Genomic DNA, 22,340 nt, shown 5'->3' with positions numbered 1-22,340 from the left:
TGGTTAAAAGATCAAGAATCAACAATTAAAGTTAACTATGTTTGGCCATTAAAGTAGTCTAAAATAATAAAATAATAATAGTGTTTCTTTTTTTTTTTTTGTGGTACGCGGGCCTCTCACTGTTGTGGCCTCTCCCGTTGCGGAGCACAGGCTCTGGATGCACAGCCCAGCGGCCGTGGCTCACGGGCCCAGCCACTCCGCAGCATGTGGGATCTTCCCGGACAAGGGCACAAACCCGTGTCCCCTGCATCGGCAGGCGGACTCTCAACTACTGCGCCACCAGGGAAGCCCGTAATAGTGTTTCTTAAAATTACTTTAATTCATTTTAGGATTATCATTTTAATTATATTCTAACAATGAATTCTTTCTTAAGATCAAAACACATTTTCTGAGTTTAGGCTCTGAAGTGCCATAGTAACATCCTTTTCAAGAGGCTATCTCCTTAAAGAGACAAAACTTATTTAAATGGATTTCTCTGTTCTTTGGTTTCTGAACTAACCCCTATAGGAAACTGAAGTTTGACTGATGGCCAAATTTAGCATGGTGTGGGGTGGGGGAGGAAGATGCCAAATCTGATACACTTTTCAGTCAGAGTTACCCACAGTAGAATTAATCAGTAAAAAGTCAGGTAAAGCATTGACCACGAAGTAGTCAACAGTTACCATACTCTTTTTATAATAAGAAAATGAGATTTATCTAACTTTTTGTTGTCCCATAAAGACATTTTTCAAACTTATGACTTTACATGTTTTTTGTGGGTTTTTTTTGCGGTACGCAGGTCTCTCACTGTTGTGGCCTCTCCTGTTGCGGAGCACAGGCTCCGGACATGCAGGCTCAGTGGCCATGGCTCACAGGCCCAGCCACTCCGCGGCATGTGGGATCTTCCCGGACCGGGGCACGAACCCGTGTCCCCTGCATCGGCAGGAGGACTCTCAACCACTGTGCCACCAGGGAAGCCCGACTTTACATGTTTTAAAGTTAACTTTTCAAAACAGGATAAATCTTCAGAGCAAGTCAACATTTTCACAGAAATATTTTCTTATTCCAAAGATTTACAATACCTCAGACAAAAGTTGAAGATTCCATAGTAACTCCTTATCTAGCTCTTCTTCATTTAATACATCATCATCTAAAAATAGCAAAATAGTATCAGAAGAAAAAAAAATCCAACTAAATGCATCATTTAAAAGTATTTATATTTAATATTTCTAATAGCTGAGAAAAGTCTCTTTTAGGACTTTTTCTTTCTTTCTTCATTAAGCTGGACTTGCTCCAGAGGAGGTAGAAGCTCAGTTTTCAAGAAAATAAACACACCAACCAGGACGCCTGCCCCTACACATCTCACAAAATAACAGATATTATACCAACAGCTGAATGCTTCTTGTATGTATGAAAACATTAATGTAATAGAGTAAAATTTCTAAGCTACCTGTCAACCCTGGATGATACCTTGTTTTGAGCAATTTTACCCCAAACTGTAAAATTAAAATACTGCATGGCTTAGAGAATCTGTTTCCATCAACAGAGTTGTAGAAACCAAGAAAAAAATTTGCTAAAGTTACAAATACAGAATAATAACCTTAAGACTTACTCATTGTAAGCTGAGTTATAACACTGCAGCAGTGGGGAACAAATAGCTTCAAAGATTCCTCCGGGCAGCACTGAAAACATATTTGTATAAATAAGTTTTTTTGAAAGGCACAAGTATTGAACAGTCACAAAGTATACACTAGCTCTATTTTCAGTGGCAAATAAGGGCTATAAGCAGCTACTGAAAGAAACGTGTATTTTAAGAATGATAAGCATGTCTAAAATAGTTAACCACATAAAACTCATGGCTATTGATTCATTAATTCATCAGTCCAGAAAACCCCAACTCACCTTCACTGCAGCACGGCACATGTCTGCCACCATGCGGCCTGCAACTCTTGTTTCAAATATATGTGAAATCGAAAAATTAAAAACCTTCTGAAGGGCCACCTATTAAAAGATAATGTAACAAATGAAAATGTCTAACCAGTACGTTTAAGAAAATTAAACATCTTTTGAAACACCAAAGAAAATGATACTCACACTATACTAAAAATAACCAAGTAGGAAAAACTTAACCATCTGAATACATAAAGATTTGCTTAATAATGCTACATTCAGGTCTATGAATAACCTTTGCACAAAACCCTAATGTGAACAAAACATTTGCGGCACAAGATTTTATTTGCTGCAGAAATGCTAAGCACAAAACCAGAGCTGCTGGAAGCAAATGCAATTTAATTATCTTGTTGGCTAATCCAATATAACAGAGGGAATTTGGGGTAATATCTAATATTTACAGTTTGTCATTCTGACAACTACAAACTATATTTTTCTCTCCTCTAAAAGACTTGAAGCATTCTATTTAATTTTACAATCAAGTCACAGAATTTTAATTTCATTTCTGAATTAAAGAATTAGCTCTAGACATGGATTGACAATGCTGCAAATTATAAACAACTCTTTTCAAAAGATTTTGGTTAAATAAGAGATTATTTATGTTAATTTCTTTATACTAACATAATCGTAGTAAATATTTCATGCAGGTGTAAGGCAGTTTAGCTTTTAACCAGGATAAACACTGAACAATGATAATCTCAGATAGCGAAAGAAGAAACAGAAATGGATAGAGAGTAGTGGAATAGAAAATATGAAATAAATACCATATTGTATATAATAGGTATCGACTAATACTGAATAAGTGAATGCTCACAGAATGCCTTATGAGGACAAACTATTTCTCATTCATCACAGTTTGCCAGATTTTTATATTTGGGATTTAATTTCTATTATGTGATGGCATAAACAATTTTCAAAACTTTTCTCCCAAGTAGTATTTTACTGTAAATTTTAAACATACAGTCAATTCTTGTTATTTGTAGTAGTTATGCTCTGTAAAATCACTGTGGGCACTGAATTAGCAAATACTGAACCACAGTTCTTAGGGGAAATACAGGATTAAGTTCCCATAAACCTCTGGTTACATTTTCATCAACTGATGGATATATGGATATATAATTTTGTTTATGTGTGGTTCTCTTTGAAGACACTTTAATGTCGTTAATACACTGTTGATTTTTGCATTTTTGCAACAATTGCATTGTTGACACTTTAATACATTGTTGATTCATTAACCTTGAACTCATAGCCAAAGGCACTGTAACTCATTTCTGAATGAAGCTTACCTAAAACATGTTAATATTTTCTATGTTAGGTCCATCACAACTACCTTTTGCTTAGAACACTAGTCAGTGAGTGCATCAGCATTACTCTTGGGGGCCATTTTAAAATGCAAAATCACCAAAAAGCACAAAAATGTGAACAATCTGGCCTTAAATAGATGAAAAAAGGACACCTGTTTACATTACAGTATGAGAGCTAAAACAAGATGGCAGAGTGTCACCTTATTCGATTTCAGCTGTAAACACGCACAACTCAAAAATTTTTGCCACTTTCAAAAGTTTGCACAAAAGCACTGCGAGTACCAATTTTGGGGTTACAAATAAATTTTAGCAAGTACACTATGTTGAATTTGCAAATACAGAATCTGCAAATAATGAGGATCAACTGTGTATCTTTTCCAAATTTTATTTTATTTTATTTTATTTTTGGCCTCGCCACGCCATGAGGCACGCAGGATCTTAGTTCCCCACCAGGGATTGAACTTGTTCCTCCTGCAGTGGAAGTGCGGAGTACTAATTACTGGACTGCCAAAGAACTCCCCATCTTTTTCAAATTTTAGTATGGAAAGAAAGGATAAGCTGGCATGATATGCATACAAAGTAACCTGAAGTTCAATTTTTAAAACATCAAATAAAACTACAAGTTGGAATTTAATTCTTTGCAGCAATGCACTCTTACCATAAATATTTCTTTGGAACATTGTGTGAGGATTGTACTAAACGTAGAAGACAGACCTAATTCGACCAAACTCTCCAAGTGAGTCATTTTCTCAGTTTCTGTCTCTTCTCTTGTTTGCTCCAATGTGCTACTTTCTATAAGTCCAAAGCATCTAAATAACCCAAAGAAAGTAAAACTTTAGCAACTAAAAACTGGCTTAACATTTTTTGTTGTTGATTAGATAAATCTATTGTCATGACTATGCAAGTGATAGCTACTTAATTTGTACATGGATCACAAACCAACTGTCCTTTTGTAACTTAAGAAGCACCAGCCTTGCACAGTACTGGGTTGGCCAAAAAGTGCCTTCGGTTTTTAAGTAAAAATAAAAGACACATTTTTCATTTTCACCAAGAACTTCACTGAACAACGTATTCACCCTTTTGTTCCACTACCTGCTCCATTTTTCAGGCAAATTCATAATTCCATCCTCCCAAAACTTTTTATCTTTTTGAGCAAAGAACTGTTCCAGATGCCTTTTACAGTCTTCCAGGGAATTGAAATTTTTTTCCACGAAGAGAATTTTGTAAAGACCAAAATAAATGGAAATCCAAAGGTACTATGTCTGGTGAATACAGTGGATGAATCAGGACTCCCCAGCCAGGGACTTCCCTGGTGGTCCAGTGGCTAAGACTCTGCGCTCCCAATGCAGGAAGCCCAGGTTCAATCCCTGGTCAGGGAACTAGATCCCACATGCCACAACTAAGAGTTCGCATGCAGCAACTAAGAGTTCACATGCCACAACTAAAGATCCCGCACGCCACAACTAAGATCCAGTGCAGCCAAATAAATAAATAAGTATTTTTTTAAAAAAGAACTTCCCAGCCAAGCTGTAACAGTTTTTTTTGTTGGTTTATTTTTTAAATTTTTGGCTGCATTGGGTCTTCATTGCTGCGTGCAGGCTTTCTCTAGTTGTGGCGAGTGGGGGCTACTCTTCGTTGCGGTGCGTGGGCTTCTCATCGTGGTGGCTTCTCTTGTTGCGGAGCATGGGCTCCAGGTGCACGGGCTTCGGTAGTTGTGACCCGCGGGCTCTAGAGCTCAGGCTCAGCAGTTGTGGCGCACAGGCTTAGCTGCTCTGTGTCATGTGGGATCCTCCTGGACCAGGGCTCGAACCCGTGTCCCCTGCATTGGCAGGCGGATTCTTAATCACTGCACCACCAGAGAAGTCCCTGTAACAGTTTTTGCCTGGTCATCAAAGAAACATGAAGTCTTGTGTTATCCTGTAGGAAGATTATGCATTTTCTTTTGACTATTTCTGGATACTTTTTGTCGAGTGCTGCTTTCAGTTGGTCTAATTGGGAGCAGTACTTGTTGGAATTAATCATTTCGTTTTCTGGAAGGAGCTCATAACAGAGGACTCTCTTCCAATCCCACCATATACACAACATCACCTTCTCTAGATGAAGACCAGCCTTTGGTGTGGTTGGTGGTGGTTCATTTCACTTGCCCCACAATCTCTTTTGTTCCACATTATCGTACAGTATCCTTTCATCATCCATCACAATCTGTTTTAAAAGTGGAACGTTTTGGGCTTCCCTGGTGGCACAGTGGTTGAGAGTCCACCTGCCAAGGCAGGGGACGCGGGTTCGTGCCCCACACGAACCGGGAAGATCCCACATGCCGCGGAGTGGCTGGGCCTGTGAGCCATGGCCGCTGAGCCTGCACGTCAGGAGCCTGTGCTCCGCAACGGGAGAGGCCACAACAGTGAGAGGCCCGCGAAAAAAAAATAAATAAAAAAAATAAAAGTGGAACGTTTTCATTACATTTAAGTAGAGAATCGCATGTGGAAATATGGTCAAGAAGGTTTTTTTCGCTTAACTTATGTGGAACCCAAACATCAAAGTGATGAACACAACCGAGCTAATGCAAATGATTTCAACACTTGATTTGGATATTTTGAGTATGTCGGCTGTCTCCCGTGTGGTGTAACGTTGACTGTTCTCAATTAATGTTTTGACTTGACTGCTATCAACTTCAACTGGTCTACCCAACCGTGGAGGACTGTCCAGAGAGAAATCTCCAGCAACTTCGCAAACCACTTTTTTTCAAAAATTTTTTAAAATTGGAGTATAATTGCTTTACAATGTTGTGTTAGTTTCTGTTGTACAATGAAGTGAATCAGCTATTATATCCCCACATCCCCTCCCTCTTGGGCCTCCCCCCAGCCCACATCCCACCCATCTAGGTCGTCACAGAGCACCAAGCTGAGCTCAGCATGTTCCCACTAGCTATCTATTTTCCTGTGGTAATGTATATATGTCAATCCTAATCTCCCAATTCGTCCCACCCTCCCCTTCCTGCCCTGTGTCCACCTGTTCTTTCTCTACATCTGTGTCTCTATTCCTGCCCTGCAAATAAGTTCATCTGTACCATTTTTCTAGATTTCACATATATGCGTTAGTATACAATATTTGTTTTTCTCTTTCTGGCTTACTTCACTCTAGACTCTAGGTCCATCCACATCTCTACAAATGACCCAATTTCGTTCCTTTTTATGGCTGAGTTAATATTCCACTGTATATATGTGCCACATCTTCTTTATCCATTCATCTGTCATTGGACATTTAGGTTGTTTCCATGTCCTAGCTATTGCAAACAGTGCTGCAATGAACATTGGGGAACATGTGTCCCTTTGAATTATAGTTTTCTCAGGGTACATGCCCAGTAGTGGGATTGCTGGGTCATAAGGTAGTTCTATTTTTAGTTTTTTAAGGAAGCTCCATACTGTTCTCCACAGTGGCTGTAACTATTTACATTCCCACCAACAGTGCAAGAGGGTTCCACTTTCTCCACACCCTCTCCAGCATTTATTGTTTGATGATGGCCATTCTGACTGGTGTGAGGGGATACCTCATTGTAGTTTTGATTTGCATTTCTCTAATAATTAGAGATGTTGAGCTTCCTTTCATGTGCCCCTTGGCCATCTGTATGTCGTCCTTGGAGAGGTGTCTATTTAGGTCTTCCACCCATTTTCTGATTGGGTTGTAATTGTTTTTTTGATATTGAGCTCCATGAGCTGTTTATATATTTTGGAGATTAATCCTGTTGTCTGTTCCTTCGTTTGCAAAGATTTTCTCCCATTCTGAGGGCTGTCTTTTTGTCTTTGCAAACTACTTTTGACATGTTTGATCAGTCACAGCACATTCTCCATATACTGCACAAATCTTTTTTTTGCATTTCAGTTGCGTTTTTACCTTTCTTGAAATAATAAAGCGTAATATGCCAAAAATGTTGCTTTTTTCTTCCACCTTCAATATTAAAATGGCTACACAAAAATTCACCAATTTTTGATGTCTTTTTCTAAATGCACCCCAATATGACAGCTGTCACATACAATCTAACAAAATTGTTTCGAATGAAGTTAAAGACAACTAAGTACTACTAGAGCCATCTTATGGAAATAAACAAACGAACCTTTTGGCCAACCCAATAATTAAATACAGGTTGCAATGCAAAACGAGGCTAAAGTTGCTGGGACAGGACATCACTATTTTTGAATGCCAGATAAAGGAGATATCTGGGGTACTTGCTCACCTGTCCATAAACTGTAAGACGAAATCCTCAAATTCAGCTGTGGCAGAACAAAGTTCTCGCTCCACCTGTAACATGTCAATGTGGAGAAAATTTTAAAATAGTCTTTGATTTTTTTTCTCTGAACAAAACTCAATTATAGTCTACAAAATGTTTCTAACACTGCATTATTACATTGAGCACTGAGAAACAGCACCATAATCCCGTATCAATTTAGAATAACTCATCTACTTTCCAGGAACCAAAATAAGAAGTAATTAACATATTTTGTAAGGGCCCAAAACAGAAGTCAGGCAGCCATTTTTTAAAAAATCAATAACAGTTTCAAACTGCTGGTGTATGTGTAAAGGATTATCTCTCACTACTTAAACATCTACATGCCAAAAGTCAGGTAGTAAAATACTTGTAATAAAGAAAATTGTTCTAAAACAAACCCAGACAGTAATGAATTAGATGCCAATCCCCTTAACAGATTTATTCCTAACATAAGATGGAAAAACAAAATGCCACCACCTTTGCTTAACAAAACATTAAAAAGTGACAAAACACTGAAATACACCTTTACATGTCACTTGTTTACTAAAATAGCCTACTTTTGACCACCCCCTTTGGTGGGTGCTCTGCAGATTATTTTATCAATGATGACCTCCATTTATATCGTTCTGGTCACAAAACAGTAATTTTAACTTATGAGCACCTCTGCAAGGTTGCTTTTAAACTATCAAATATTACTATGCCTATACAGTAAGAATCAGAACTCAGATAACCAATCCTTTTACAACCAGAAAGCATCCTTACTTCTGTGAGGTCATTTCTTTCTTGTAGTACAGATGAACAATCTACTAAAGGCACCAGGGTGGAAAATGTTGCTATAAATTGGAATGTGATCTATGGGAAGATACAAAAGATCTAATATTAATTACATAACTCTAGTTCCAAAATACATGTATACCATAAGCTACAATAAAGTACCAAATAAATTATTCTGAGGGAAATCCCACAACAATTTTTCTGAAAGTTTATTTGGTTTAAGCACAAAGTTCTGCAATCTTTTGTCATTGAGAAGTTACTGTGCCTCCCACCAAAAATATAACATTAGCTAAGAGTAAATAGAAAATGCTAATGCAGAAGCTAGAGACCAGGGAAGAGGGAAAGTGAACGATATTGTAAGTCAGAAGGTGTGTGTATAAGGGGAATCTGGCATTTCACACCCAGTAATTTTTATTATGCTCCTTGTGACAAGTGCAGACAAATGGAAGCGCAAGTGATCATATGCTATCATTTTTAATGTATCTGCTTAAGGAAGATAGGAGATACATAATGAGCTTTAAAACACCATATGATCATAAATGCACACGTTATGGGAAATTACTAAGGAAGACCTTACATAGATCAACTAACTGTCCACAGATCTAAACTTGGGCATCTACAGATATAACTCTGCTACCATTAACAAATTTTACACTTTACTATGTTCTAAAGAATATTTGAAAAAGTAATAAGATATCCATTTACATAATTATAACTTAGATACAAAACAGAATCATAAACATGCTCACCATGCATTTACTAAAGTCATTTGGATCCACCCCAGGCAATGCTCTCATCAACAGAGGTAGCATGTGTGTTGGACCTTCAGGAAACCACTTGCCCCCTGATACCAAACTGCGGGCTACTCCAATTACACAACTTAATGTAGCTGTGAGCTGGTGAGGTTCTGTTAAAGTCTCTAGTGCAGGATATGTTCTATAGTTTGAAAACAGAATTTAAAAAATTTTCCAACACAGATAAACATACATACACATTAAACATACTAAATTCATAAACTGCATTTTGGATTAAAGGTTTGTAGCTGGCACAGTATTTTGAGTGAATATTTGCTCTCAAAGTGAACAGAATCACACAAATAAAGGAAAGGTACATGTTTCCCCAACTCCCTGCCACCTTACCACCTTCCTCCATGCCAATTCCACACTGAAAAGTAACATTAGCTGGTAGATTTTTGCATTCTTTCAGCATCTTAATCCATTTCCACATTCTAATAGGACTGCATCTAATCTTAACAGTCAGTGATTATCAGAATTCAGGAATAACAAGTTACAACTACTCTACTCTTCCCTTTTACGGGAAAAAATAATCTTACTAAAATGCTGAAGGGTCTATTTTATACTTTTAAAAAGACTGTATTTTAAAGTTGGAAATCAGCTATCAGAAACATAAGAGAATATGCCTGAGACTAGAGTGAATAAAACAGGAGGAATAAGACAAACGCAATCTTTGATCACGAGCCAAGAACACTCACTCTATGGCTCAGTGCTTTCACTTTTGAGAATCTATCCTATAGGAGGAAAAAAAATCCAAAATACAGTCAGTTTAAATTCCTCTTATACAGAAAAGATAAGTAATAAGGAAATTTAATCATAAATAAGTAGGAAAAAAAGAAGGATCTCTAACTAGGATTAAAAAAAAAAAATCAAACCTATGCTTATTTTAAAAGATGAATGAAACAAACCAAAAACTCCAGCAGAGGCTGTCTTCAGGAGATGCAAAACTAAGTGCCTAAAATTTTTTTTCTACGTTTTTACTTTTAAGAGACTTTTGCTTGGGGACTTCCCTGGTGGTCCAGCAATTAAGACTCTGCGCTCCCAATGCAGAGGGCCCGGCTTTGATCCCTGGTCAGGGAACTAGATCCTGCATGTCTCAACTAAGAGCCCACATGCCACAACGAAGATACCGTGTGCTGCAACTAAAAAGACCCCACGTGGCCAAATAAATACATATTTTTTAAAAAAGACTTTTGCTTGGAAATTCCCTGGCAGTCCAATGGTTAGGACTCGGCACTTTCACTGCCATGACCCAGGTTCAATCCCCGATCAGGGAACTAAGATCCTGCAAGCCATGCATTGCGGCCAAAAAAAAAAAAAAGAGAAGAAAAAGAAAACAAAAAACAAAAACCCATCAAAAAAAAGGTAGCAATGCCACTTCTAAACAGGACAAAATTACAAATGAGTCTCAAAAAATGTCATTGTATTGCCAATTTTGTTAATTAAATATTTATCTTGGCTAAGCATACATACAGAATATGCTGGTATTAAATTTGTCCAAAATTTGAGAACTAAAGAAAAATGTGATGGATAATTGTATTTGTATTTATAAGCTTTGTTCGTTCTACTAAATACTTATCTCACCAGTCATAATTCATCAGCTGGAAAACATTAAAATAAGGCAAAACAAAGGGAAAGTAAAGAAACACCAACACCTCAGAGTTCAAAATTTTAACTATGCAAACAACTGAAGTCCCCCCTTAGAGGCAAGCCTCTCCTCTCCGAAGAGCATCAAGGGACTTGCCACTGACTGATAGCTTCTGCTACCACGTGGAGGTCAAGTAGCAAAGAACACTGAAGGCTGAAGACAGAGTAGAAACTGCCTAACTTCCCCATTCCACTTCCTAATTAAGTTGTACATGCTGGAAGTTTCAAGGCCCCAAGATGTATACATAAAAAAACAGGGGAGGCTGAGAAAGTGAAGTACAACTTAAATAGTTATGGCAAAGAGACAGGGCAAGATAGTACAAGCAACTCAAATTACAAATAATGGAGCCCCATTTTGGTGAAAATCTTTAACAGGATACCCTTTGCCAAGTAAATGTCACCAATTTTCTTGTCTCAACAGTTAGAAAATAAGCTGTCATCTGTATTCTGCCAGTAAGGACCTTGGGCAAATCTGAGTTTTAAGAAACTCAAACTGTTAGATCCTTCTGGGCTCCAAAATCTAACATTCTTCTTCTACTTTTGACAAAGCCATTTAGAGAGGAATCATAAAGCTGAAGTTCAGGGAGCAAAGGAATGAATAACAGACAGCTTAAGCAATCTGCTCCTGAACACCCAAGACAACTGAGAGTGGCTCTCTCCTATGAAGCACACCAGGTCTACACTGTGACAGTGATGAGGCAAATGGAGAACTACTTTTGTTACTATTTCAACATACAAAACAACGAATGCAGTAAAATCAACACTGTGGAAATACACACAAGGTTATACAATATATGAAAATAATACAGGCAACCAAATGTTCTTGTCTATCGTTGAGCCTGAGAAATAGAAATGCAAAATCACATTCACTGCCGTGTTCTCAATATTTAGTGACACTCACATTTTGTGAAAAAACAGCCAGAGCTTTATTTATGAGCAAAAACTTGAGTAGCTAAAATGTGCAAATAATTCAAAATATTTTATTTTATCCGTTTCATATCAATTTTCTTTTCTCTCCAATAAACCTTTATCAAGTTACCAATCATTAGGTTAAAATGTCTTGCCTCCTCTAGGAACAGGAATAAGCACAAAGATAGCAAAACAGAAGCCACAGAAAAGAAAAGAAAGCCAAGCAAAAGAGTATAGAGAATAACAGTAGCCACAGTTGAGGCTTCAACGAAACAAGTAAAGCTATACTTACCTTTCAAGTACAGGGGGTATTACTAACTCCGGTCTCATGAGTGCAAGATTCTGCAGAGCCTGGGCTGCTTCTAAACTACCAGTTTTGCTAAACATAGCCAAGAGGACAGGTTGAATAATGCATTGTACAAAGTCTGTAACATCTTGATCAGTAAGCTTATGGCTATCAGGCACAGGAGTTAACCAAGAAGGCTTCTTGTATCTTTCACGATGTAATCTTCTAACAACACTGTTTGGCAACCGCTGAAGTAGTTTCATTAACTTGTTCTGGGGACACAGAAGCAGAAGGTCCTAGGTAGGTTCTAGTTCCCCTATAGATATTCATAGTTCCTCTCTACCCTCCCAAGTAAAGATTTTTAAAATAACAGCTTGTATAATCTTTCTTTTTTCGACTACAACCTTTTTATTTTTAAATTTTTATTGAAGTATAGTTGATTTACAACTATACTGTGTTGATTTACAACACAGTGTGGTGTGTTAATTTCTGCTGTACAGCAAAGTGACTCAGTTATACATATATATATTCTTTTTCACATTCTTTTCCATTGTGGTTTTCACAGGACATTGAATATAGTTCCCTGTGCTATACAGTAGGACCTTGCTGTTTAACAGCTTGTATAATCTTATTACAAAGACCTGTATGGCCTAACTAGATAGAATAAAATACTCTTATCAATTAATCATTGATAATAATTAATAAAGATGTGTTTCAAATTTCAGTTTTAATTTCTAGCACCACATGAATCTTCCATTACGTGAAAAGCCATTTTAATCAGGCAACTTAAAAACAAACAAATAAACAAACAAAAAAAACTAACATGATAAAACTGAAGAGATGATTCCATGGGTTTGTGGCATTTTGTTACCAGTTACCACACTAGTATTATCTTTATTTCTGTATGTTCTGTGAACACAGTAACTTAATGTTAACGTGATCATTGACATACAGCCAAATCTTAGACAAAGGACAGAAAATGTATCATAGGTTAAACAATAGGCAATAGTTACATGTGACCATATCTTAAAAAATTCCAAACCCTAAGAGTAAAAAAATGAACATTACTCACCAGCCAGCGGCCATTATTTGAAGGATGGTAAAAAGATGTGATGCTGTTAAACAAACCAGCCAAATGTTTTTGCACTAGCTTACTTGGTCCACCCTGTTCAGATAAAAGAGCAAAAATATCAGTACCCACGTTATCTGTAAAACTGAAGGGGTTAACAGGCCCAGGCCTATATACAGATCTCTTAACGTGGCTTATATTCATCCTGCTGGCAAAAATCAATTCTACCTCTAAATAAAAGTCAAAAACAATTCCCGGATGAACTTCATACAAATCAATCCAAGACAGTCTACTAAAAATAAGGGCAAATAAATAAATAAAATTAAAATAAAAAATAAGGGCAACTTACTGAAACCAAATCAGAAAATGGAAAAGGTACCTTTCAATTTAGAATAACAATATCTTTTACTCTTTGCAGTTAAATAATTTTTCTCACTAAGATTACCATCTTAAAATAACCAACTGTGGCAACAGTAAGCATAAAAAGCATTCCTTAAAAGATTCAAGAAGTGAAGAAGTTCTCACAGCAGGAAATAAGGAGGTGAGAGTTACATAAGTGCATTCAAATATTTTATTATTACTTCTAAATGTTTCAAGTGATTAGACCTGTTATATGTGACTATATTGTGATTCAAAAAAGGAAAAAAAAATTTTCCCTTAATCTGTTACCAAAACAGCCAACCAAACAACCATAGAACCTGGGCTGCAGGATGGGGGTGGGGGATGGGGTGGCGGGGGAGGGGGGCCAGGGGAGGGGGGCGGCGGCAATGAGGAAAAGGCTGGCAATCATCTTATCAAGTTGAACCACCCTGGGAATAAAGGACTACAACTTGGCCTTGAAACCTCCTATCTGTCTCAAGATGATCTTCTTTCAAGAAACAGCACAGATTTATAATGCATGCAAATGTCAAATCACTGTGTCGTATACCCAAAACTAACATAGTATTATATGTCAATTATATTTCAAGTAAAAAAAGAATCAGCACAGACCTAAGGCAGAATATCGAGTTACGTAAGGAACATGTCTTTCTGCTGAAATAAAATCCACATTCACGTTTCCCAATTTAGTACAGGGCAACTACTGAGACCGTAATTCCATAGCAAAATACCAATAAAATTTTCAAAATTCTAACATAATAATTAGCACTGTTGATTTTTAAATTATATTAAATATTCATATTTAACACAAAATGAAACTGCCAATGAGAACAACTGTGTGAGAAACAGCAACATTAAAATAAGGCTGATACCAATCACGATCTAATTCTGTGGCTCCTAAAAAACAAGTTCTAACTCATTGCTTATGTAAAATACTAAATATCTGTATGTTTTTGCTGTTGTTGAATATCAGAAAGAAAATGGGATTTTCCCTCTGTTTAATAAAATAACAAAAAAAAAAAGAGGAGGTTGAGATTTTCTTTTCTTTTAATCTTACAATGAAATTTAAGAGCTAAACTTCTCACAACGATTCTGTCTTTTTGACAGAAACAGCCAACCGAGCAGTATAACCTGGGAGAAAATAACAAACACAGAACAATATCAAATATCAAATGCAGAATAATTCAAAAAGGAGATAACTGTAGAGGCAATATGAATGACCATTCAGAAAATTACAGTATATATTTGGAAGATGACAGTCAGTAAAATAATCCTTCATACTTCTCCCTTCACTAAGATTACTTGGTCAATAAGCTTTGTGTTCAATATGATGTTTTATGTGAACACTGACAATAAATGCATTAATATTGAGCATATGCAGAACCCTGAGTTCAATCTACCTTTATCATTATCAATTTGACTTGGGAAAGTTCTTTTACCCATGACTCTGGTTCTTGGTCTGTAAAACTATTACAGACATTCTGAATCTCTTAAAACCCTAACTGCTTCCCCACCCTCCCAAATTAAACTATAATTGACCCATAGCACTGTTAGTTCCAGTGTATTACATAGTGGTTCCATATTTCTATATATTACAAAATGATCACAATAATCAAAACTCTGAACTTCTGACCCTTACTTTTAAGGTCCATTACTTAAGGAGATTTATAAATGGTACATTATGACTACATTCTGAGTCTGAGAAACATAAGCTTACTCCATCAGAAATATCCAAGAATCAAATGACCAACTAAGCCACTAATCTAGAATTATGTGATTATGTAGACTTTTTATGTGGTTAACACAAAATTTACATAAACTATATAAACCAAACATAATGTATTACAAACCATCATGGCGGTGATCCATATTACAGCATGTCCTATATCATAAGCATTTGTTAAAAATCTTGGGACTAACACTTGACTGCTTCCCACTGGGAGGTTCAGGCTTCTCAGAATTCTTGTAAATATCTTTTAAAAGAAAAAAAAAAGAATTAAGAATAAATATTTACAGATATCAAATAACTCATTAAGCTAAGTGTTACACATTAGTGTTACTATATTGAATATATATTCTCATTTGATTGGTTTTTAAGCAAAATGACATACTGTTTAGTAATTTGCTTTATTCCTTAGGAATTTCATATAAATATCTGTACACTTTCTTTAATGACACTCTGAGGTCACAGGCATGTGACTATGAAGCACCCATATCCATGTACTCCAAAGTTGGCAAATGAGACTTAAACATAAAAAGGCAAAATGTAGATAACTGTAGTTCAATGTGAAATATTTTGACTACTTTCTGCCTCCCTAAATGCACATAAAATTATTTTTCCTATGCTCTCATTCCAAGCCAAGGATGCACAAAACACAAATATCTTCTGGCCGATTACTCTCCCTCTCAAAATTTTACCATTGACTTTATCCCCTAAGAATCTGCATTTTAATCTGTCATTTAATAACTGTATTTTAATACAATTAGATTTATTTTTTAAATCTGTCGTTAAATATGTCAGATATGGCAGGGCTAAAGACTGGGGAAATTTATTTTTCCTTCTTAGTTTCTATTGGCCAGCAACAGAGAAAGACAGCACAAGCAAAGGCAATCAGAGCATATGCCTTCTGCTGCTCCCCAGCTCTGCTCTACTGTCAGTGTGCACATCAGAACCACCCGGATGCCCCGTAACAGCCTTCTTGAAGCTCGATGATTCTACAGCAGGTGAAACAATACCAAATGTGCAATAATGCACCTAGAGACATTTTCTGGCTTTACTTACTCTAGGAAAGTATACAATGTGATTTTAAAAGTGGGGAACACTCTAGAAGAACAATCAAATACAATACACAAAATTCGTTGGAAGGGATGAATGTATGACACCCTGAATAATAGTTTTAGTACTTTCTAAATTACTTACTCTGAAACTTATAGTTCATGTCCTGCATAGGTAAGACAAAATAATCAAACATTTATGATAACTTGATATGATCCAATTACTTTTTGAAAATAAACGATCTATCCTTTAAATTACTTATGTTTTTACTAACAGTCAAAAAATATTTTATGTGGTGCTAGAAATAAGAATACAAAACACACTTCTTAAAGACATAAAGATGATGTCAGTACTATTGTATATGTTCAAATGTTCTTAATTACCTTTGGTACATAAGGATCCCAATCTATGTACCCTATATTATCTGTAGCCAATCGAGCAAAGAGATTTACTAGTTGCTGAAAGTAAACAAAAAAATAAGACAGTTAATACATTTGTTGTTTCTAAGGGTCACAGTCACACCCCTTATCCATTTATTCTTTTCAGAACAATCACTATGGGCACAACTGAATTTAATATTTGATTTATGACTCAGTTTTTTCAAATCTCCAAATTTAAGTTCTGATTCTCGTCACCCATTTAAAAACCAATTGCAGTTGAAATGCTTATTAAAAAAGGGAAATGACAAAGCATCATCCACAATGCAAAGAGAAAAATAAGTTTTAATCAAACACATGTAGAAAACATCCACCAGGTGTCCAGCGCCATGCCAGTAAGGGTACAAAAGGAAATAAACAACAGGGTTTTACTCTTCATGCATTTCACAGTACATGTATATACTTTCAGATATTGATAAAACCAAAATAAAGAATATTTTGAAAATAAAGAATATAACCAAAATGAATATTCTAGTTCTCTTAGAATACAGCAAATAAAATTCTAAAAAACTGACTACAACACTGCTAGTAGCCAATCCTAAGGAACTGAAGTTACTTATCAAATGATCCGATATAGTTACTTCCAAACTAAAAAGTATATAAGAAAAAATGGGATACTCACCCCCTCCCACTGTGGGAGATTTTGCACTGAAACCCAAAGGCCAATTAATTCATCAAACCAAAGTCTGAAGAAGAAAAATGTTGTTAGGAATAGCAAGTGATTTATAGCAAGTGGTTCAAAGCCAGGTATCCTCTGTATTTTTTTAATCTATTATTCTTACTGATAACTACACAACCTAGAAAAAATAACACCGAAAGTTACAAACTTAATGGAAAAAGAACTACTTTTGTCTGAATATTCCCCTTTCAATTTATTTATGCTAAAAAGAATAATCTCATCAAATTTCTACTTCATTGTTAAATAATTGTCTACCCCTATCTAATACTGTTTACAAGTTTCTCCTTCCTCTCCCTACCTTTTTGCTTTAATGCTTTCCCGTTACTACCTGTTCCTGCAACTCTCCCTTACTCTCTTTTAACATGCCAACTAGTAATTACACCATTAACTAGCACTATGGTAAATGCTCCATAAAAGAAATGAGCCACAAAGTTTTAGGAGTAATTAAATTATAGTGGTGGAAACTCTCAAATTAAAGAAACATTGGATTGGCCAAAAAGTAACATCTTACAGAAAAACCCCAATGAACTTTTTGGCCAACCCAACAGAAGAGACTATAGGGGCAAGAAAACATCTGAATGTTATTAACCAATCTTTACAAATATCAAAGAAATTACAAATTTTTAATTAAAATTTCACAAACATACAGCTAGATACAAAATTTCTGATTTGACTGAAATAAAAGATTTGACATCTCGCTACAGAAAACATGCTGGGGGAGTGGGAGGGCTAAGCATAAACCCATAATATACTGATAATTACTATGATCCTTCCAGTCTTTTCCTCATACCTTTTACTTTGTTCATAAAAGTACAACCTAAATATTTTCATTCTTGGGTTTATGATATACCTGCAGTCATCTAAGAAAAAAACAGTTCTTAAAAACAGTGAAAAGACTAGAACAAGTTAAAAAAAAAAAAAAAGACCAAAAAAAACTATGCTACACATGATGAGGGTTAAAACCAAGGTTTAGAAAAACACTTTTCCCTTCCCTAAACTCTATGCAATTTAACATTTCCACCACTGCCTATTTATTGAAATTTTCAACCCCTTTTTGTACTTATTATTCTTTCTCTCCCAATATCTTAAATTAAAGCCCACATCTTACTTGGCTTGACATACAAGTGTTATTCTCTCTTTATTTGCAATCCTATATTTAACTGTTTTAGCCTTCACATACACACTTCAAGTATAAGAAACGTAATGGCTGAGTTGGTAAATTTTTTACTTATTATTGCTTTAATAGTTTGTAATGTATATACATAATACATATATATGTGTATATATGTATATGTATGTATTCCCTACTATATTCTAGAATTTGTCAAGATATATAGATATACTTACTTAAAACCTTTATGATGAAGTTCTGGAGAAAGGGAGGTAGGAAGAAATATTTCAAAATAAGTGATGGCCTTTTGCATCGTTACATCAAAAGGGCACATTAATGGCCGCCATTCTTCTAGCATCTCAGCTGTGGCATCTGCTGGAAAATAACTAATAAAGAAGGTTTTCATGTATCTGATCATTGGCTAAATGCTCTACATCATTATATGACTGACAAAAAAGGAGGAGAAGGTGAAGATACTCATGAGATAATATCACACACTATCAATGTGTGTGATATTACTTACAAGAAACACACATTTTTATAACTCTAAAATAAATAGCCTATCACACTTAGATAAGATAAATTTTCTTGTCTGTGGACTTGGGAAAATGTTATTGAGTTGGCCAAAGAGTTCGTTTGGGTTTTTCTGTAAGATGGCTGAACAAACTTTCTGGCCAACCCAACATAAAGTTGATAAACCTCAGATAAAATACAAAGTCATTCAAATCACCTACAAACTTAAACATGATTGTTGTATTTTTTCATCCTATGTGCTGTGCAATAGCAATAGAAAAAAAAAAATCTTGTCATAGGGAATCCAGTCTATATAAGAAATGTATAGTCAGCAAAGTGAGAAAGAGAACATCAGCCCAGGAACCTCTAGGCACTTTAGAAACAAACCATTTACCTCACTGGACCAGAGGCTCCTAGGTTGATGTTCTCTTTCTCACTTTGCTGATTATACATTTCTTCCTATATACAAGAGAGGACTGGGCTAGATGATCGAGTCCTATAGGCTCTAACATTGTAAAATTCTATGAAATGGGCAGGAGCATCCCTGGGGTAGAGAAGATTTAGAAAAATAAAATCTGAAGTGTGCAGACACACACAAAATGAAGGTAAATGGATAAGGAGGACCCATTATCCATTTGGGTATGGAATGGATACCCAAATGGGTAGGCAACTGAGGTTTAAAATAATGAAAAGCATATGAAAATTTATGATTTGGGTATGGCCCAAAAAGTTAGTAAACCCTTTCAAATACACTTGGAGGTTTGGCCTACACATCATATTATTTTTTTTTTTTTTTGCGGTATGCGGGCCTCTCCCGTTGCGGAGCACAGGCTCCGGACGCGCAGGCTCAGCGGCCATGACTCACGGGCCCAGCCGCTCCGCGGCATGTGGGATCTTCCTGGACCGGGCCACGAACCCGCGTCCCCTGCATCGGCAGGCGGACTCTCAACCACTGCGCCACCAGGGAAGCCCTATACATCATATTATTAATCTTATTATATCTTTATACATCTGTGTTATTAGAATCACCCTTCATTCCTTTATGTGAAAAATACAATTACATTTCTAGTTATTCTTCTGTTGAGTTCATCGAGCATTTATGTACCAGATCGTTGTGCAACAGGTTAGAATTAAAAAAATTTTTAAAGGCAGAATATATTCATATGTTCTACCTTCAAAGATCTCATACATTGATTCCCCTTCCTAATTCAGAATCAACTGTTAGCCTAGTAATCCAAAACAGAAGCTTGGGCATTCTATGAATTATCTAAGAACCTAAAAACCAGTAAGTACCTCAGTGATGATCAAGTTTCACAAAATGACACTGCTCCTTGGTGGCTTATTGAATGACTCAGGTTAGATCTTAAGCCTCTTAAAAGGAGACATTTTATATCTTGAAAATACATTTCCCCGAGACTGAGTAGTATAGGAAGTCAGCAACAAATATCTGATCTATAAAACTTTAACTCATATTACAAGCATATGATAAATATACGAATTTCCATTCAAAAGAATTCACTGCATTCATAGCAGAAGTATGTCTTAGAACAGCCTGATAAACAAGAATGAAAAAATAGTTCAAGTCCACACAACTGGACTTTAATTAAACTAAATTCTATCTATATTCATCTTTAAACATAAGAATATGGGATGTTCAAAGTCAAATATTCTACTGAAACAGAACACAGTAGAAAAAAACTTATGCGCCATCGTATTATTATTCATTTTAATATAAGACCTACAAGGCTCATTTTGGAAAATATTTTTGATCTGAGTAACAATACTCTAGGAAAATCTTTCAGATGAAGCCAGTTATACGTACATTATTGCATTCTTACTTTATAATGGGTGACTGACACCCACACCAGTTAAAAATTTCTAAATTTATAAATGAAATCTGAAAAGTTCAGTTGAAGAGCTGGAGATGATATGTTGTGCCCAGTGACTAACATCACAATATCAGAGACTAGTTATACCTCTAAATTCCTCTTCAAAGCATACTAAAGATGGGGAAAAGCCCACAGAAACAATAGAGGCTTTATAAATTGAGAAGCTACTTACGGTCGGCAGCTTTTCACGAGTGTTTTGAGAACATTTTCTACAGAACTGGGGGGAAAAAGCCATTTGATAAATTAGGTTGGTATATTTTAAGAACACATTTTTAATAAATATCTCTAAGATACACTCATACATTTAGGTATTATCTGTGTATACGGAATGACTAATCCTTCTCTTTCATACAGACAAAACTCTAACAATTAACTACCTAAACTCTGTAATCTACTCTTCCCTTTGCCTTCATTTTGTTCATTCTATGCAGTGAAAAAAAGGGAAGAAAACTAGAAAAAGGGCAAATCATCTTCGATCTTTACTAAGTGGGCAGCAATGACCATATACCTATCAATACATCAAGAAGTATGTTCAGTGGCTTCAAATACTAATTTTAAATTTTTATTAAAGTGCTTTTACATCAAAAAACAAACAGCAAAGTCTGGTGTGCCTCTGTCAGCAACTACCAGAAACCAGTTTTCTGTAACCTACTGATGAGAGTTTTATAACCCTCCAAGGCACTTTATTGCCAGCAACAATCATCAAAATAATTAGCAACTGTCACCTTTCTGACCAGCTACTTAAGAAGTTAGCTGAGGAACATTAAAAGCTGTAACTTATTTTCCAACTGGTAGGTGGTTCAAGTGAATTTAGGAAAACAACATAAAAATTTGTATATGAACTTATAATAAACACTTCTACTTTAATGAAAAGGCTAGTGTGTACTGGTTTAAACACACATCACCAGAACGGATGTTTAAAATTCTAAGTAGACCACAGTCAAAAGAGGTCAAATGCAAATTAACAAAACAAAGGGTGATTTTGAACTGGAATTTTAAAATAAATGTGTGACTACTTACAATACGATGTATAAAAGTAAAAATAAAACAAGTCCCCAAATCTCAAGAGAAAAAATTATGGGGGAAAGGGGTAACTTTCAGGCAGTGCTTCCACCTGACACTTTCTCATTAAGCTGCTTGAAATTCTTAAGTCCAGAAGTCTATCCAACTTCTCTGAAAGCTTAAGAACTAATTTGCAAAGAAATTCCAAGGAATAACACAAACCAAACTCAACACAAGTAATCAATGTACTATATAACCAAGAGAGAAAACTATAATTTCATTACTTGAAGCAGTAAGAATCCTCTTTTTTTTTTGCTGTACACGGGCCTCTCACTGTTGTGGCCTCTCCCATTGCAGAGCACAGGCTCCGGACGCGCAGGCTCCACGGCCATGGCTCACGGGCCCAGCCGCTCCGCGGCATGTGGGATCTTCCCGGACTGGGGCACGAACCCGTGTCCCCTGCATCGGCAGGCCGACTCTCAACCACTGCGCCACCAGGGAAGCCCCAGTAAGAATCCTCTTTAATTTCAAAAGTACTCAGAAAAAAATTAACTGAAGAGAAAACCGGGCTACAACTCA

At 36.1% G+C, this 22,340-nt stretch overlaps 1 protein-coding gene across 1 annotated transcript in view; it reads right to left on the bottom strand.

The window, feature by feature from the left end:
* PSME4 (proteasome activator subunit 4) overlaps window positions 1-22,340 on the bottom strand; it is a 101,747-nt gene that overhangs the window by 40,480 nt on the left and 38,927 nt on the right. Inside the window, exons 4-17 of the mRNA XM_065891554.1 lie at window positions 20,932-20,976; window positions 18,594-18,743; window positions 17,190-17,253; window positions 16,514-16,588; window positions 15,205-15,327; window positions 12,980-13,072; window positions 11,914-12,179; window positions 9,021-9,207; window positions 8,260-8,349; window positions 7,465-7,529; window positions 3,892-4,042; window positions 1,882-1,980; window positions 1,592-1,661; window positions 1,062-1,129 (exon numbers count right to left, since the gene is read on the bottom strand). Coding sequence (XP_065747626.1) covers window positions 1,062-1,129; window positions 1,592-1,661; window positions 1,882-1,980; window positions 3,892-4,042; window positions 7,465-7,529; window positions 8,260-8,349; window positions 9,021-9,207; window positions 11,914-12,179; window positions 12,980-13,072; window positions 15,205-15,327; window positions 16,514-16,588; window positions 17,190-17,253; window positions 18,594-18,743; window positions 20,932-20,976 — 1,546 coding nt within the window. The remainder of the gene's footprint in view (window positions 1-1,061; window positions 1,130-1,591; window positions 1,662-1,881; window positions 1,981-3,891; window positions 4,043-7,464; window positions 7,530-8,259; window positions 8,350-9,020; window positions 9,208-11,913; window positions 12,180-12,979; window positions 13,073-15,204; window positions 15,328-16,513; window positions 16,589-17,189; window positions 17,254-18,593; window positions 18,744-20,931; window positions 20,977-22,340) is intronic.

This window comes from Phocoena phocoena, chromosome 14 (genome assembly GCF_963924675.1).
Source record: "Phocoena phocoena chromosome 14, mPhoPho1.1, whole genome shotgun sequence".
NCBI classification, from domain to species: domain Eukaryota; kingdom Metazoa; phylum Chordata; class Mammalia; order Artiodactyla; family Phocoenidae; genus Phocoena; species Phocoena phocoena.
This window is presented reverse-complemented; position numbering and strand designations above follow the sequence as displayed.